Source organism: Tachypleus tridentatus, chromosome 2, assembly GCF_004210375.1.
Source record: "Tachypleus tridentatus isolate NWPU-2018 chromosome 2, ASM421037v1, whole genome shotgun sequence".
NCBI lineage: Eukaryota > Metazoa > Arthropoda > Merostomata > Xiphosura > Limulidae > Tachypleus > Tachypleus tridentatus.
The window spans coordinates 153,741,124-153,758,966 of record NC_134826.1 but is presented as its reverse complement, the minus strand read 5'-3'; the positions used below and the strand labels follow the sequence as shown (position 1 = coordinate 153,758,966).

Here is a 17,843-nt window from a genome sequence, read left to right as displayed (position 1 = left end):
ATGTTCAGATTAACCTTATTTTGACCTTCTTGGATCATTTTCAGGTTAACCTTGTCAACCTGAAGGTGACCTAAGAAGGTTGAAACATTTTTCTCTACTTTATTTTAATAAATGTTTTAATACCCATACCAGCTATCTTGAGATACAACTTGATAAAGTGTCTATTTGTCTGTCTACACAGAAATGCACATTGTTTCAGGTAAAGCATTTTTAGAAATTCAGCAAATGTTAATCTACTACATTTAAATAAAAGGTCTGAATTTAAATTGTTTTTTTCTTTTATAGAATATCCAGAATAGAACATATATACCAAAATGCTTTCCAAAAACAGTTTTGATGAAACAAGAAACACTGTTAATGAAATGCCATTGGTGGAACTAACGAAAGAACAAGAAAACTCTCATAATAAAGAATTGCACTATCGGCTACATGTTAGCCATGTTACCTTTCAGCGAATGTACAGAGTTAACTATCTTGGGCAAGCAGTACTCGATTCACGTTATACCCAGCCTATGTTACCCTGGATAATAGCTGAGGTCAGAAGGACAGCTCATCAACGACAAACTAAGATTGAAATTTTTATTGAGGTAACTGATTCATCATTAAAAGCATTGATGGTAGATGATAATCAGGTCCTATTTGAACATAATCTTCAAAATATTTCTAAGTTTGCTCAAACTTCTCAAGATCACAGTTGCTTCTCCTACTTGACCCGAGACAATCCAGAACTCCCCATGACATGCCATGTCTTCCAGGCTGATGATGAGAGTACTGTAAGTATATGTGTTATTTTAGTAGTTGTAAAACATTAAAACGTGTTATCTTGATCTGATAAGTTAAAATTGGATATAAAAAGTTAGAGAGGAAATCAAGTGTGTATAGCTCTAATATAAATTCGTACATTAATAAATTTTATAGAGAAGAAATCAATAGTTTGAAGTTCTAGCTTTGTTGGATGTAAAGAATAAAACATTAATAATTTTTTTAAAGAGAGGAAGTCAAAAGTAATGCTCTAGTTTTGTTGGATATCAATATAAACTTTAATACATTTTATAGAGAGAAGAAATCAAAGTATAAAGTTTGTTCTTTTTTATGTATCATAGTATCGTATATATATCTTAGTCCTGGTTGTTTGAAAACTATGTTTGTGATTTGTGATAGAATACTAACACACTAATTATGCATATTACATCCTTGTTGCTTACAACAGCAGTCTTGTTCTCAGGAAATGGAAGGACTATTTGCAATATTTTTTCACTGTTTTTTGGCTTTTATCTTTCTATCTGTACCCTGTGTGAGAGAGGAAGCAGAATATTTTGTTGTTTAGTGTGTTTTTTCTCTTTGTGCTGTATTTTGCCCTCACACTGTAAGAGAACTTGTGTAGGAGATATATTTTACTGTTTAGAAGCTTTTTTTTTTTACTTATCCCAACCTTGCCATCAGGTTGTGATAGTAGATCGTGTAGGATGTATACTCCTCCTCCCATTACGAAATCCTATATTTTTAAAAATACGAAAGAGTTTGTGTAATTTACAAAATGTTTTTACCTGCAAAACAGCTTATTTATGATCACAGGTGTGGTTAATTACTTGTTACTATAGATGTTTTTCCAGCACTTCTTGTATTCGGTAATTATTTAGTGAGAATGTAATGATGTGTATGAACTCTTAAAGGTCTTTTACCATAGCATAATCGTGTACAGTTTTCCAGTATGGTATCCCTGGCAGGTTACATTCTTTTCTTTTTCTATACCATTTTCTGTGGTGTGATAGAGGATTCTGCATCTTTTAAAAACGTGCAGTTCACGTGGTCGTCATGTGCAACCTGCCTGCTCCGTTACATCGACAATAAACCTTGCTCTAAATATAGTTCACTCTTACCACCACTGTCTTTGACTGTTCTAGTTGCCTTGCAGTGACGCTTAGACGGTTGCCAGTCACTTGAAGTATATTTAACCTAAGGCCTATATATGTTTTATACAATACATTCGCAAGAGAAATTATGTTCACACCGATATAAAAACTAGGTTAAGATAGGAGCCTTGAAAACCGGGCGTGTCAGTGGCAACTTCCTTTCTTATGTAGACTATCCATGGTGTAATTCTGTTATTAACATCCGTCATTTCCTTGTTTACTTGATTTTATATAAATCTCACTTATAAGCAAGGTTTTCAATCAAAACTTGGTCTTCACGCGTATCTGTAATTCTGTTTATGAAAACATTTCAGAGTTTAAAAGGATAGCTATAAAACGTACAAATTGTTAAAATAAATTAATATATACATTACTACATATTTTGATTTCTTTACACGATTGCTTTAATAAAACTTTCAAAGGTAAACTTCGTTACCAAAATTTTTGAAATGACAAAACTAAGAAATAAGTTCTGATCGGTATTCTCCAGTTTTCGAAAGGAAAAATATTCAGTTTATTTGATGAAGCTAAGCAGTCGGTAATAACGTAAACAGGGGTTCCGTGTAAACTTGTAAGCCGCAGGGAATCACAGTAGTTATAAACACGAGCATTGTAACGTAAATGAAGAGTAGTAATGTATTTAAAGTATTAACACCCAGTTGAATTGTTTGTAACTCCTTGTACAAGTTTTTTTTTTTTTTTTTGCGTTTACAGAACTACTGTACCACGTAATTCAACTGTACTTGTTTGTTACTACTGTGAAAATATCAAGGCTCCAACATTCAGCCTTTGATCAGCTAAACGCATGACGCTGAAGCTTGCGAAGAAAGTATCTTGTATCGCAAGATCGAGCGTTGTAAAAAGTCGATATTATTAGACATTGTTATCTAATGCTTTTCTAATCCTTTATTGAATGATATTTAACCATATTTTATGCTAAACCAATTTTTTTTATATAGATCTAATCTTACCATGTGTATTAACATACTCATCGAATAAACCAAAATGTGACTGGCTGATCTCTACCGATGTAGATTTTGCATTTTTTGATGTTTTGATTTACAGTGTTCCTGTCATGTTTACTTTAACAGAATAAGATAGAAATTTGTAAACTGTTGTGTAGATACCATGATTTTGTCAACAACAATAAAATACAAAGACAAAAGAACCAAGTGAAAACTTGTGATGAATTTTATGTATTTCTAACTTGTAGATCTGTGTAGGGTTACAAAAGGTAGTTAAGGTTTGTTGTGTATTTCAACTTGTAGAGCTGTGTAGGGTTACAAAAGGTAGATGAGGTATATTGTGTATTTTCAACTTGTAGATCTGTGTAGGGTTACAAAAGGTATTTAAGGTTTGTTGTGTATTTCAACTTGTAGAGCTGTGTAGGGTTACAAAAGATAGTTGAGGTATATTGTGTATTTGTAAGTTCTGTGTCTGTATAGGGGTGTAAATAATTATTAAGGTATATTGTATATTTTTGTCCTTGATCTGTGTAGGGGCATAAAATATGATTAATGTATATTGTTTATATTTAACTTGAGATTTGTGTAGGGTTATAAAAGGTAATTAAGGCATATTGTCTATTTTTATGTTCTACACCTGTGTAGGGATATAAAAGATGATTTAGGAATAATGTATATTTTTATGTTCCACATCTGTGTAGGGATATAAAAGATGATTTAGGAATAATGTATATTTTTATGTTCTACATCTGTGTAGGAATATAAAAGATGATTTAGGAATAATGTATATTTTTATGTTCTACACCTGTGTAGGGATATAAAAGATGATTTAGGAATAATGTATATTTTTATGTTCCACATCTGTGTAGGGATATAAAAGATGATTTAGGAATAATGTATATTTTTATGTTCTACATCTGTGTAGGAATATAAAAGATGATTTAGGAATAATGTATATTTTTATGTTTTACATCTGTGTAGGGATATAAATTATGGTTAGGATTATGTGTAGTTTTAACTTCTAGATATTTTTATGGTATAAAAGGAGGTTAAGGATATTCTATGTGTATCTTTAACTTTTGGATCTTTGTAGGGTGTAATAGATTGTTAAGATTATGTGTATATTTAACTTCCAGATCTATGCAGGTTATAAAAGGTGGTTCAAGATATTTTATATATTTTTACTTCTAGATCTGTGTAGTGTATAAATGAAAGTTAAGGATATTTTGGTGTATTTTTAACTTCTATGTCTTTGAAGGTGGAATGATCAAGAGTGATCTTTGTTAACTTGCAGGTTTTAGAGCTGTTCACCAGTATGAGAGAAATGACAAAGGAGATGAGTCATCAATCTTCTCTGTCAAGTACTTTCAGCTGGGGCAACTCTTCCTGGTTGGACAACTTATTAACCAACTCTCAGCAGTATGAAGTACTCTATATTGGGAAAATCAAGGTTCCTAGTAATTTTCTCAATTTTTAAGAGATATACTAAGTGTACATTTGTTGTTTTGTCACTTGTTAAAGTTTACTTGATAACTTGAATGCAATATATAAATTAATCTTTTCAGGATACTAAGAATTCTTCATTCCAAAATTGTTAATCATATATTTTTAGTTGTTTCCATATTCCGTTATATATATATATATATATATTTTTCTGGTTAATCTTTTGCTGGGTAAATGAATATTAGCTTATTTTGTTATAATATTTCTGTTGTAGGTTTCTCATAAAAGAGCACCACCATCATTTATTGATGAAGCTGTAGAAAAATTCAGACTTTATGAACTTGAGAAGTTACGAGCCAAGCAGGACCAAGAAAAAACTCAGGAGAGACAGCGACGTGACAGTGGAGCCAGCTGTAAGAGCCTTCCACACAGTTTAGAAATGGTAGTGGAACCTGTAGAAAATTACTTAGCTGATCAGGTGGTTAGAAATGAGGAGAACCCAAATGTTCAAGGTTCTCTGGAAAATGTAATAGACTCTTCTGTGGTAAGAAATCTCGATTATCATCTTCAGACTTTGTTCTGATAGCCTGAAACTGTTCTGACTTTAACTATTGGAGTTGGATATATTGATGGTGTTTGTCTCCAATGAGCTGCAAATAATTTTTTTATTTTTTCACAACTGACAAGAGTTCTTTAAACTAATGAGCTTTTGAAATCTTCATGAAAGGACAACTTTTTTCTTTTTAAAAGTAAATCTCTTTAACTTTATCTATGTTAATATATACTCTTCAAAAAAAGAAACGCAAAAGGCAAAATTTGAGACATGTTGTTAACAAGTTTATTCCAGGTAGTGCTGTATGACATGTGTGAAACTTTGCACATTCACTGCTGAACATCCAAAGTCTGCAAAGGCGAAGTCCACGCTCACTAGGTGAAGTTTAACGTCACTCAATGTCAATAACGAGCACACCCCCCCCGTGAGCATCAATAACTGCTTGGCATCTCCTGCCTATGGAAGTGATGAGATGACGAATCACATCCTGTGGAATGGCTGTCCACTCAGCCTGCAAAACTGCTGCAAGCTGAGGTAGTCTGTGGTTGAGGTTGTCGCCGTCGCAGACGTCGGTCCAACTCGTCCCAAAGATGTTCGATGTGGTTTAAATCTGGTGATCTGGAGGGCCAGGGAAGAACGTTGATGTTGTGGTGTCTCAAGAAGACAGTGGTGAGTCGGGCTGTGTGAGGACGGGCGTTGTCATGTTGAAAAAACGTCGTTGACGTTCACCATGATGGGTTGCACATAGGGCCTAAGAATCTCGTCAACGGTTGCGTACGGTCTGATCGGAAATCCTACGCAGCCCTGGTATGGTTGAGGCAGTAGACGTTGCAGTGGTGGTTCTATCCCGAAGGTGACATAACCGGATGTAGCGATCTTGTGTGGGCGTGGTCACACGAGGTCTGCCAGATCGTGGATGGTCACAAGTTGATCCATGTTGTTGGTGACGATTCCATAGCCTTGTGATGGTGCTTGGGTGGACATTCACAGCTCTGGCAACATCTGATCGAGATTCGCCTGCTTCCAAGCGACCAATGGCGTTGTTGCGTTGTGTTTCAGTCAGTCTTGGCGTAACTGTATTGCGTGTCGGTGGCTTAACACTGAGCTATGGAAACGAAGAACCCATCACTTTTATAGGGATTTTGCACATGTTGCACTTGCAGAACATGCAGATCTCTCAAACAAATTTATTGGACATCAATGCGTTTTGGCGAAAAATCCGATGTTTTCCTCCGTTTTCAATGTGCACAACTTTTATTGTCATTTTGGTCTGACAATCAGTGCCTTAACACGTGTAACATTACATATATACTCTGAGCTTGTAACGTTATTACATATATTCTCTTTAAAATAACAAAAATATCCCTTTTGCATTTCATTTTTTGAAGAGTATATTTAGAACATTGTAGCCAAATTATTTATTCTCTTGTATACAAATCTTAGTTGTGATAAGCTAAGTTTAAAGTCAGTTATTTATTCTCTTACAAAATGAGTTATATTTCAAACAATGTAAGTAGAAAAATTTTTGTAATTGTATTTTCCATAGAACAGATAAGTTGAATGATGTTTAGAGTACCTTTTATTAGAACCAATCATCTCTTCAGGTAAGACTATTTAGAAAATGTTAGAATTTCTTCTTTCCTTCTCATGGGAGAAGACAATTTTTTGGAGAAATGTTTTGATAGTTGGTCACTATGCAGTTTGCTTAAGATTAGTTGTCATTGGTCATGTTACTATGATTTGATTGATAAACACCTTCCCTGTGTGAACTCAGTTCTTGTTAGGAATAAATGTCAGATTCAGCTGCAAAGTAGATGTTTTAAAGCCATTATTGGCAAATACAATTTAGTAAAAACATGCTAAGTGGAAGATGTTTGACAATTTGACTGAATAGAAAGTTGGATCACTTTTATGTCATCTTTGATCCGTGTAGTTTAAGAGACATGAAAATGATTTGAACCACTGTGCAAGTTAACTATATTATTGCATTTTGTACATAGGTCCACTAGATTCTTCAGATAAAGCTTTTTGTGATGATCTAGTTTGATGGTATTTCAATGTCCTGTACCTCTAGGGCTAGCCTGTTTTTTTTAAATTAAAGCTTTTTGTAGTGATATAGGTTGGTAGTGTTTCAATACGATATATCTGTAGGCCTGCTTAATTATTGAAATAAGGTTTTCATTAGTGGTCTAGGTAATAGTTTTTCAGTGCCATGTACCTGTATGCCTGCTTACGTCCTCAGCTTGTGTAGTTTGGGATCTATCCTATTCACAGTGTGCATTCATGATGTATTCTGTTACAGTGGAATGGTTTAGGTTATACATTGTTTTATAGTGGTGTTCTTGTGACTTATGCTGTTTACAGCAGATTAGTTTTGGATCTAAGAATATTCAGTGCTGTTGTTTTGGATCTATAATGTTAGCAAGAGTTTAATTAAGGGTTTTCATCATGGGAGATGCTATTTTTCCCATGTTTCTATTTTTGTAATAATTTGACTTGGGGTGTAGTCTTTAACTTTTAATGTTCCATTATAGAACCGTAGTCGGCAGGGAAGTGGAGATAGTATGGAGTTTTCTCTTGACAGTAATGATAGTATGTCCAGATCAGTGATGAACACAAGATCTCTGGTGACACATACTCAGAGTATGGATACAGCTACCCGATCATCTGTTATCCAGAGTTTACAAGATTATGAAGTGAAAAGGTCATCTTCTCAAAACTTATTGCTTCCTCCTGAGGACCATTCACTCATTACTCATACCCAGAGTCTTGATGCTCCAACCAAAGCTGCCATTGTAAGTGACTTGCAAGGCTGTGGTGAGTCTACCCGGGTCAGGTCTTGTAGTGGTGACATGCCACGAGCTTCCAAACAGAACTCACTTCCTATTTATCGAACCCGTGTTAATAGTGGGAGCAGCATTGACTTTGGTCGACCTCGATCTCGACAACAAGGAAACCGTACTATGCTGTTCCTTATTGGACGTATGGAACTCTGTTTTATTAGCACTGATAAGAAGCAAGTGTTACTCAACCGAATGTTTAGTGACATCTCTCATTGTTCTCAAGTACGTTTTTTAAAAAAATTGAACAACGGAAATTACACAAGATTTTGGTTTGAAAGACTGAGATTGAAACCAAATCTTTTCAGTAAATTTATAAAAATATCTTTATAAAAAAATGTTTACCTTGCAGGTTAACCTATGATCATAATTAGTGAAGTAATTGTTTTTCTTGTATAATTGATGCAAGTACTTTGCTAAATAATTAATGAAAAGCTGTAGAATTGTAAGTGTCAGAATGGTTGCAAGTAATGGTAATCTCAGTTGAATAACAAAATACTGTCTTTTTGGGCCTTTAAGGGAGGATATAGGAAGGCTAATGTCTGATTATGGAATGGGTGAGCTATTTCATTCTACATATTCTTTAACTTTTAATAAAGATTTAAGCAGTGCTCCTGAACAGTTACTAGATGGAAAAAAAGATCACATTAATTTTTGCCTTTTTAAGAAAACATTATTTATTTTCTTGTGTATTATGTAGGTAAATTATCTTGGTTATATGTTGCATAAGAATCTCTGCCTCTTTTAGGGAATTAAGAGTCCAGATCATTTTGGATTTATCTGTAGAGAGATGTTGTCAGGTGCTGATACTTATGTTGGATATGTTTTTCGTTGCCAAAGAGAACAAGTGGTTAGTAGATATTTCTTTAATTTTCAAGATTAAAAAATATTTGTTTAATTAACTTATAAAATGAAATACACTAATTTATTTGGTGACTAAAAATTATAGCTAAAAGTTTATTGCTTTCAAATGCATATATATAATTGTTTTTAAAAATGGGTTTAGAAAATCTCACTGATATGTTAACATATGTAACCTAGCACACTGTTTCTTTCAAAGTGTATTTTTTTATTCATATAAACATTGAAGCCAAAAACAGATGCTACTGTCAGGAAATATGGAAAAGTAACCTATTACTTAACAAGCCACCTGGATTAACCACTTGCATCATCATATAGTAGTGTGTTGTCTATTAGTCAGTCAGTAGACACTAAAATGGCATCGTGTAAGGGACATTTAACATTACAATTTTTCTTCCATAATGATAGTAAAATGCCACGAATTACAAGAAGAATTATGCAATCTGTATTGCTGCAACACAGCATGATATATGAATTGATTACTTCTAATCTTGATTTTTAATTATTTTTGAAATAGAACACTTTCAGGGACCCTGTGTTAAATACATGTAGTTTCTTTGTTAGTATATAATTAAAGAGATTAAGTTTGTCAGGTACTGGAAAATTTTAAAAACGTACCAAAGTATCTTCTATATTAATTATTTGTATCAAACAAGACCTTTTGGAATGTTTAATAATAAAAGAACAAGATATAATAGTATTTTTCATGCTCTAAGCTTGAGTCTCATCTGTGCAGGACCAGTGCTGATGTTTTATTGTGTTGTTTATAACTTGTGTTTGTAATGCTGTATTTATTGCAGGTAGATGAAGTGATGTTTTCCCTAAAACAAGCTTTCCACAGTGCTCACCAGACTTTCCAGCAACAACAAGTGGCACGAAACCAAACCTTTATGTGTGAGAGCTGTCCAATGCACTGGTTTCATCGCCTCTGTGTTGATATTGAAGGTATTGTAAAGGACGTATATAAGGCTCTTTGTTGATATATATATATATATATATATATATATATATAGAATATTTGTAAAACGTTAGATAACACTTTACCCAAATATTTTAGTGAAGTTTCTGATTGTCCTTTTAAATTAACTCGTGTATTATGCATTAGTGTTTATAATTCTGTTAGTTTAAACTCTTTCAAGCTTTCTATGAAATAAACAGTTGTGTGATTCTATAAGCTAAACTTTATTTTTTGTCTACGATAAGGATATAGTTTTGTAAAAATTGTTAAAGATGAAACCTTTGATTTATGTACTGCACGAATCTAGAAAGGTAAGGAATGCATTACTATCTACTTCAATGTATAATTTTAATAGTCTTGTTTTTGGTACATTTTTAACACAAATGGTTAGAAGGTTAAGTTAACTAAGTTTTACTTTCTAGCACAACTGGTCAGTTGGCTAGTTATCCTAGCTGTTAGTACATTTTTAATACAGTTGATTAAGCTAAGATGTAAATTTATAACTCGGTTATCTTAGTTGTACATGTCTAACACAGTCTAGCTGTTTATACATTTCATAATGTATTTTTAAGAATGTCTAATTTAATATGTATTTGTAGTGCAGCTTAATGTTTTTGTTGTTCTACTAGGCCTGACTTCTGAAAACATTCATGATCACATAAGAAAGTGGTTGGGAAAACTACCTGAAGAAGAAAAAGAAGATATAATTTTGAGATTCAAGGTAGCTTATTTAGTGGAATTAATGTATAGATATTTGATAACAAATACCTGTTTTTCTGTTTGATGTAACATGAAACTGAGAATGAACTTACTAAGTAATATCTAGTGTGAGCCTAAAAATTTAGTTAACTGTTATCATTTTTTTATATATAAAATTTCCAAAATTTTATTGATACATTTATATTAGAAAACTATTAATTGTTTCCTTTCTTAGTAGTTTTAATTCCTTTATTATTGATTACATGGTTATATTTCATATGTTCTGTTGATTTATATTCATTGATTTTCGTTAATATATTTCTTTTCCAACTTTATACATTGGACTGCAATAGCCACCAATTCTGGCTATAAATTGCAAAATATGGCAAAATGTTAGATTCATCAGTGACTTTGTGTGTGATGTTTCAAAAGTGTCTCAGAAAATTGTTTCTAACAGTATACATTCAATAATTGTTTTCAGTAAGTTTTAAGCTACTTATAAACATTGTTTGAATATGCTAAGCCTAATTACAAATAAGGATTTGAGTTACACTGTGTCATCAGAATATATTGAAATTACCTAAACTACTTTCTAAAAGTAACTAGGCTAATCTCATGCAATGTTTCAAACTTCTACATGGGTCAGGCAAAATAAAGTAACAGTAACTTGACACATTAGAGAACACAAAATTAATGTTCTACTCACATGAAGTAGGAACAACATAATTAACCAAATGTATTATTGACTATTTACAAACAGTATCTATGGGAGAGATTAAAAACCTACCTTTAGTTTTTGTATCTCAGAATGGCTGGTATCTGTATTAACAATTTTACTAATAAAGCAGAAAACAATGTTTTGACCTTCCTAGGTCATTTTCACATTAACAAATAGTTTGCAACTGACACAGGTACTTGAATAGTAAGGGGTATGGGATTTATATAAATCCTTACTGTTAATTTTTACATTTTCAGCCAACCATTTCTCATAATCATTTTTGATACTCTAGTTTTCTATTTCACCAACTATTTTATTATATAATCTTCTAACTTTCCTGTTATACCAGTCAATCTAAATTTATTGTGTATTGTTTTAATATAATCTCTCAAACTCTGTTACTTACAGCTGCCCTTTTCTTTCTATAAGGAATATATTGACCTTGAATATTTAATACAACTCAATAGATAATACTTGTCACATCCATTCAAAATTTGCTTTTTTTTTCAATTTGTAACCAAAGTATCATTTTTCATTATCTCCATTTGCAGTGAAACATCAAACTTAATGGAGCAATGATCATTTGCACCCAGATTTTACCCAGTTACTATCATTTCCATCATTTCTGTGTTAGAAGTTAACAATAAATATAACTTAGTACTGTTTATAGTAGTCATGCTTTCTCAACAACCTAGATCTTTAATAAGGAAGTTTACCCACAGGTCAAACTTAACATCGTTTTCAAACATCTCTTGCACAAAGGATTACTTATCTCTCTTTGCTTCTAGATTGTATATAAACGTGTGGTGATTGCAAGGCTACCTATATCAGGAAAAATAAACTTAGCTGAGATCAGGTAACATCATTTTAAGTCCACCCAATTCAGTGAGCTGGCACCACAGTTATGAAACTGGACATCCAATAAGTTATTCATGATTCACCATTATTTGTAATTGTCATTTTCATCTTGAACTGAGTCTTTGCATGAAACAAATGCTCCTTGTTTAAAATATAACAGTTCATTTTACACTTAATTCGTTTTAAAGCAACTTATACTAAAAATGACGTTGCAACAAACTGCTTTATAAACAGAATGTTTATACAAAATAAAAAGACCAAAACAGTAAAGGTTTTTGTTTCCATAGATACTGTTTGTAAATAGTTGATAATACATATGATTAATTTTATTGTTTTACCACCTCGTGAGTAGAACATTATTTTGATTTTGTGTTCTCTAACGTGTCAAGCTACTGTTATTTTTTTGGCTGATGATGACCCAAATAGAAGATTGAAATGTTGGATGACCACACACACGTGTGCACACACAAACAAACGAACAAAATGTGTGTGGATATTTCTCAACATGCACGTTTCACAAGTCATTCGCTGTCTACCTTACCAAAACCTGACTACCTAACAATTTTAGGGCTCGTGTGATGTACACTTCATAGTACCTAAATAGAAGCCACAAATAACTGACTTCTAATAGTGATTTCTTCCTTTTAGGGAAGTGAAACAACATCTCTACAAGAAAAGAATGAAGTGTTGATGATGCTGTTCAGAAGTTACTTTGAGAAAAAACAAATGAAACACATTCATGCTACAAATGGCAACCACAGCAACAAATGTGAAGTAAGTTTCAGCTGTATTTTGTAAATAAAGAAACATAGCTGCAGTACAGCTTTACAGATATGTGAGTTATAACTGTATTTTAATATTTTGTACAGGTATGCCAGTGATAATTGTTTTAATCTTCTGTACGAGGATGTCGGTGATTATTTTAGTCTTCTGTACAGGTACATTAATCATAAATGCGTTCCAGTCTTGGAAAGTCGCAATTGTTTTTATCATGTCATAATATATATTGTATTATAGTTGTTATTTAATGGTATTTGTTATATTTCTATTGTTATAATTTATTGTGATTATTATATTTCATTATAATTATTATACTTCACTGTAATTGATAATTGTTTTATCATGTCATAATGTATATTGTATTATAGTTGTTATTTAATGGTATTTGTTATATTTCTATTGTTATAATTTATTGTGATTATTATATTTCATTATAATTATTATACTTCACTGTAATTGATAATTGTTTTTATCATGTCATAATGTATATTGTATTATAGTTGTTATTTAATGGTATTTGTTATATTTCTATTGTTATAATTTATTGTGATTATTATATTTCATTATAATTATTATACTTCACTGTAATTGATAACATGTTAAAAGATTTTTGGTTTATAAAAGAAAATGTAATATTTTGTCTACCATTAAGTTGTACTGTCAGTATTTGAAGTTTATAAGGTAGAGTTAAGTATGGTAACTTATTGTTGGAATTGTTATCAGAGAAGTAGATTATTACATTGATGAAGTATATGTATGAAAAAAATGAACATTATTTTTTATGTAACGTAAAGAAATTACAAGACTAGTTTTTGTAAGATAGACTGATTCATATAAGATGTAAAATAATTTAGATCATTATATGGATTTTATATTAATTTACCCTAGATTGGCTTTTTTGACAAAAAAAGCTCTTCAAAACTGGATTCCTTTAAGGAAAAAGCAAGAAAATCATTGTCAAGCTCTTTTGAAAACATTCTGAAGGTAAGAATATTTTATTTTTGTCTTCCATTTTGTAAATTATCATATAAATTTCACTTGTGGTTGTTTTGGAAATTGATAAATCATATATTGATAATGAGAAACTTATTTCAAATTACTTAATTTACATTTTTAAAGTCATAAATCGATTTTTTTAAAAGTGGAAAATATAGTTTTCGATAGTACTGCTTCCTGTTATGTTGAAAGAAATAGATGTGATTAAAAATGTGTGGACATTGTTTTTCATAGAGAAAAGTAAAAGAAGACCCAAGGGAAAGGTCAGGAACAACAGAGTCAGAGCCAACTGGCAGGGTAAATATTTAGCAAACTATGATAAACATTCTTTAGAATAGGATTATAAAAAGTCTTTTTCTCAGAAGGGTGAATTTCTAAATTTACTTAAGTTTTTATATCAATCATTTGTTAAACAACAGTTTTGAAATCATATATTAAAGAATGTACATTTTAGTGAGTTTGAGAAGTTTGTTATAACCAGCATGTTAGTGTATTATTTCATGCAAATGTCCCTTTGGAATATCCAAAGAAAATATATAATTTTTGTGTAAAGTATGTATAAGATAAGAATGCTCAAGTTTAAAAGTTTATAATGAGTTTTACAAATAAAGCCTAAAGGTGCACTATAACTGATAACATCAATGCTTTGTTTCTTTTCAACTAGTGTTTAAGAGCTCCAAAATATGCTTAGCTTTTTCACTGTCAGGGTTTCTTCCTCTGCTTATCTAAGCATTGGTCTGAATTGTTTACTCTTGTTCTAGTCTTATATACCACACTCAACTGCCCTTGAAGAATTTATTTTATGACCCTCTGTGGCTGTGTCAATCTACCCTCTATCCTGGTATTGTAATTAAGCACCTCATTCAGATAATATTATCACTTTTTCTTTACAAAGTGTTGTTAATGGGTTTCCAATATTACATTTGTGTGGAGATACTTTGAATGTTATCTGTTTTCTAATTGATTTTCATAATAATAATTTAAAAAAAAAGTCACTTTGGGATAAGCTACTTCTGATTTGTTTTCTTGTATTGGTTCATTGAGAGTGTGATACTTTGATCCTTTTGCTGATTGCTTTTGAGCCTACACCTTACTTGATGACTGAAAGGTCTAGGAACGAATTTTTAGTTTTCTCTCCAACTGCGGATATTGTGTTTCATGCTGGAAGGTTTAATTCTCAGTTATACCTTATTTGGCATGTTGTTAGAAATTTGTGATTTAGCCTATTAACACCAGGTGGAAGCATTTTTTTACTCTCAAATAATACATCTGCTCCTTGAATTTTGGGATTTGAAGGTACTGTTTGTGGTTAACCTGAATGGATCAAAATTCCCTGATGGAACAGTGTAAATTTATGGGCTTACAACTCTAAAATCCAATATTGTTTTTCTTTCGCATCACTTTGTTAAAAGATTCTCAGGATCACCAACTTCATTTTTGTGCTGCATCCACTGTTAGTATTCACTTTAGTTCAATTTTTGGCTTCTATATTCCTCCCTGTTGTTGGAGTCTCACATTTTCTTGGATCCTACAGAGGGTTATGCCTCTGTTTATGGGTTCTAATATACTGGTAACCAGAATCGATTCTGTCTATATCCAATGTTCTGCTGGTCAGTTTAATGACCACCAGCAGCATCAATGATTATTGTATATCTTGTGGTAGCCTTAACAACAGATATCATCAGGATTTTGGAACTCAGTTCTAGAGCTATTAGAGTTTAAGTTGGTTTGGGGATAGTGAGAGAACTGTCAATTCTTCAGAGGTTTTATTCCCATTGGTTGTCGGATGTATGCATCCAGAAGATTGTTGTTTAGTCACTGATCTTTTTTAGCTATATTATTCACATTTTGTGTTAACATATTTTACTGGGATTGTGGATGTCTAAGCTTATTGTGGTCAGCTCCTATCTGCACATTGTTATGGTGGTGGAGTTCATCCACTATGGGCATTTGTTGTGCACAAGGGACATGTACTGCAATTTTGGATTTATACCTTCAGACTAATGTTGGCTTCACACAAGTTCTACTGTATCACATAACTCTTTTTCTCAACACCTCCATTCCATTGCACTGTGCAAACACCATTATATAGATGACTGGTTACTGCTAGCACTTTCTTGTTGGTTGTCAGATCATCACATCTTAATTCTACTTTCAGAAACAACGAGGGCTAAGACATCTATTCTTGCTTCAATTCAATATGTCATCAGTCTGGTTACTTTTTACATCAATTTGTTTTGACTCGGGTGTCTTCCATCTTGCCTGATGCTATGGAATAGACTATCTTGTCTCTTACTCACCTCTCCTTTTTCCACTACACAAATGGTTCTTTATTTTCTAGAAATGTGGACATCACTCAAATCCCCCATGTCCTATGGAAGAGAACACAGGTGTTAGTTTGCATGGAAAGGGATTTTTATATTAAAATTGAGTACTTTTTTCCTCTCGAAAACCTCAAATTTCCTTTTTGTAATGTGTAAAACATCCTATACACATTTCAAATGTTTGTTTTCAGTAAAACTTTGTTTTCTCTGCCCTAACTCTATACAATGATTCTAGAATGATTTTCAGTTGTGATGTGAAACTAAGTTTTTTTTTATCCTAAGTAGCTTTAAACTTGTGACAGCAAACATCTATTTATTCTTAAATTTTATTGTGTTATTGTTCTTTGAACCATACCTAACTGTGATTTACACCATTATAAGTTGTAAATCACTTGAGGTAAGTGTACCTCATGTTATGCTGTCGAATTACATTACCCACAAACTACCTTGAACTGCTCTTGTGAGTGCCTTGTGAAACGTTTAAGGGATCCTCATAACTAAAGTTACTTTTGTAGCAATAAATAAAAAATAAACATGAAATGCAAGAAGTGAAGTTCCTATCCTGGTCTTTTGTTTTTTGTTGTTGTTTAATGTTGATGACACTTGGCTATACATTTTTATACTAATGGTAGTAATGCACTAAATAAATTTTATTTAATTACATAATGGACCAAAGAACATAAAGCAGACAACATACCATAACTGTCACAATTTTTCTGGCTTTCTAACTATGCAACAAGAGTCATAAAAATTCATCAAGTTAGTCAATATGTTTTGCATGTGAACAAAGCTTGTACTAACTAAGAAATTAACAATTTTTTATTCAGGAAATAATGTAACATAATGCATTAATTGATAGATGAAAACCTTGGCTTTCTGTTAGTTATACATAATATAGCATTTAACATAAGACAACTATTAAGAAATCCTGCAAGAGAAGGTGTGACAGGTAGTTGTAGCTTAATCACCAAACAAGATTGAAGGCTATAAAAATCATGGTTTGTTTGAGAGATTACAATTTTATAATGAGTAATTTACATCAGATTTTGTATTTATTAGAGGGTTTGTCAATGAAGTAGAGAAGAATGGATGCCTAGAGAAAGTCATATTTCTCAGATTGGGAGAAATTCAAGATTTATTAAATAAAGCTTTATAAAATGAACATAAAATTGATATACTGTTAAAACAGGGATTATTAGCTGTAATATTATGCAATATTAATTACTTGTAACATAAACAAAAAGGGACTTAATTAAAATTTGACTAAAACATTGTGACAGTAAAGGATAGTGTGGTCAAGAGGGTTAACCCTTTCAAGATGAGCTTGGTATAAAGTACTTCATATACACATTTCTACATATTAAGTATTTATGCTTTAACTTTTGATGCATGTCTTAAAATTTGGTTGACTTAAAGATTGCAAGTTTTTGTACACAAAAAAATATGATTTTAATGAAGTATTTTAATAAAGATTTGTTTGTAAAATATTGAATCTATTTTATTATTAGTTCAAGTGCAAAGTGATTTTCATGTTATGATTAAAAACTATTGTTTGCCCCAAAACTCTCAAATCTTAGTCTTTACAAAGTGACCTGTGTTGGCTGTGTTTTAGTGGACTAGTATTTTGTAATATAGTCACATTTTAATTATTATACACTATATATATAGATTATTACTATTTAGAAGTCAGTTATTAAACTTTGTTTTAGATATAAAACAGTAAATAAAGAAGTAAAATAAACAATTATCTCTAGCTGTGACCTCTATACTCGGCTGCTGCTTGGCATGGGTTGCTAATACTAAGCCTTTTAAAATTTTGCACATGGAGGATATGAAAAGAAATATTTTTCTTAGGATTTATATATTGTAATTTGATAACCAAAAAATCATAAATTACTACATCAATACCATAGAATTTAATTAAGTTATCAAGGT

At 31.8% G+C, this 17,843-nt stretch overlaps 1 protein-coding gene across 2 annotated transcripts in view; it reads left to right on the top strand.

Moving 5' to 3' along the window:
* The window catches only part of plx (PTB_TBC1D1_like and TBC domain-containing protein plx), a 62,820-nt gene that overhangs the window by 8,630 nt on the left and 36,347 nt on the right, over positions 1 to 17,843 (top strand). For both annotated transcript variants that reach the window (XR_013025617.1, XM_076491682.1), the window contains exons 2-11: positions 286 to 773; positions 4,173 to 4,328; positions 4,596 to 4,865; positions 7,409 to 7,939; positions 8,463 to 8,564; positions 9,376 to 9,520; positions 10,163 to 10,254; positions 12,457 to 12,582; positions 13,477 to 13,572; positions 13,819 to 13,881. Coding sequence is in view for 1 of the 2 variants with exons in the window: in XM_076491682.1 (XP_076347797.1) it covers positions 315 to 773; positions 4,173 to 4,328; positions 4,596 to 4,865; positions 7,409 to 7,939; positions 8,463 to 8,564; positions 9,376 to 9,520; positions 10,163 to 10,254; positions 12,457 to 12,582; positions 13,477 to 13,572; positions 13,819 to 13,881 (2,040 nt within the window). In the remaining variant the exon portion in view is untranslated. The remainder of the gene's footprint in view (positions 1 to 285; positions 774 to 4,172; positions 4,329 to 4,595; positions 4,866 to 7,408; positions 7,940 to 8,462; positions 8,565 to 9,375; positions 9,521 to 10,162; positions 10,255 to 12,456; positions 12,583 to 13,476; positions 13,573 to 13,818; positions 13,882 to 17,843) is intronic.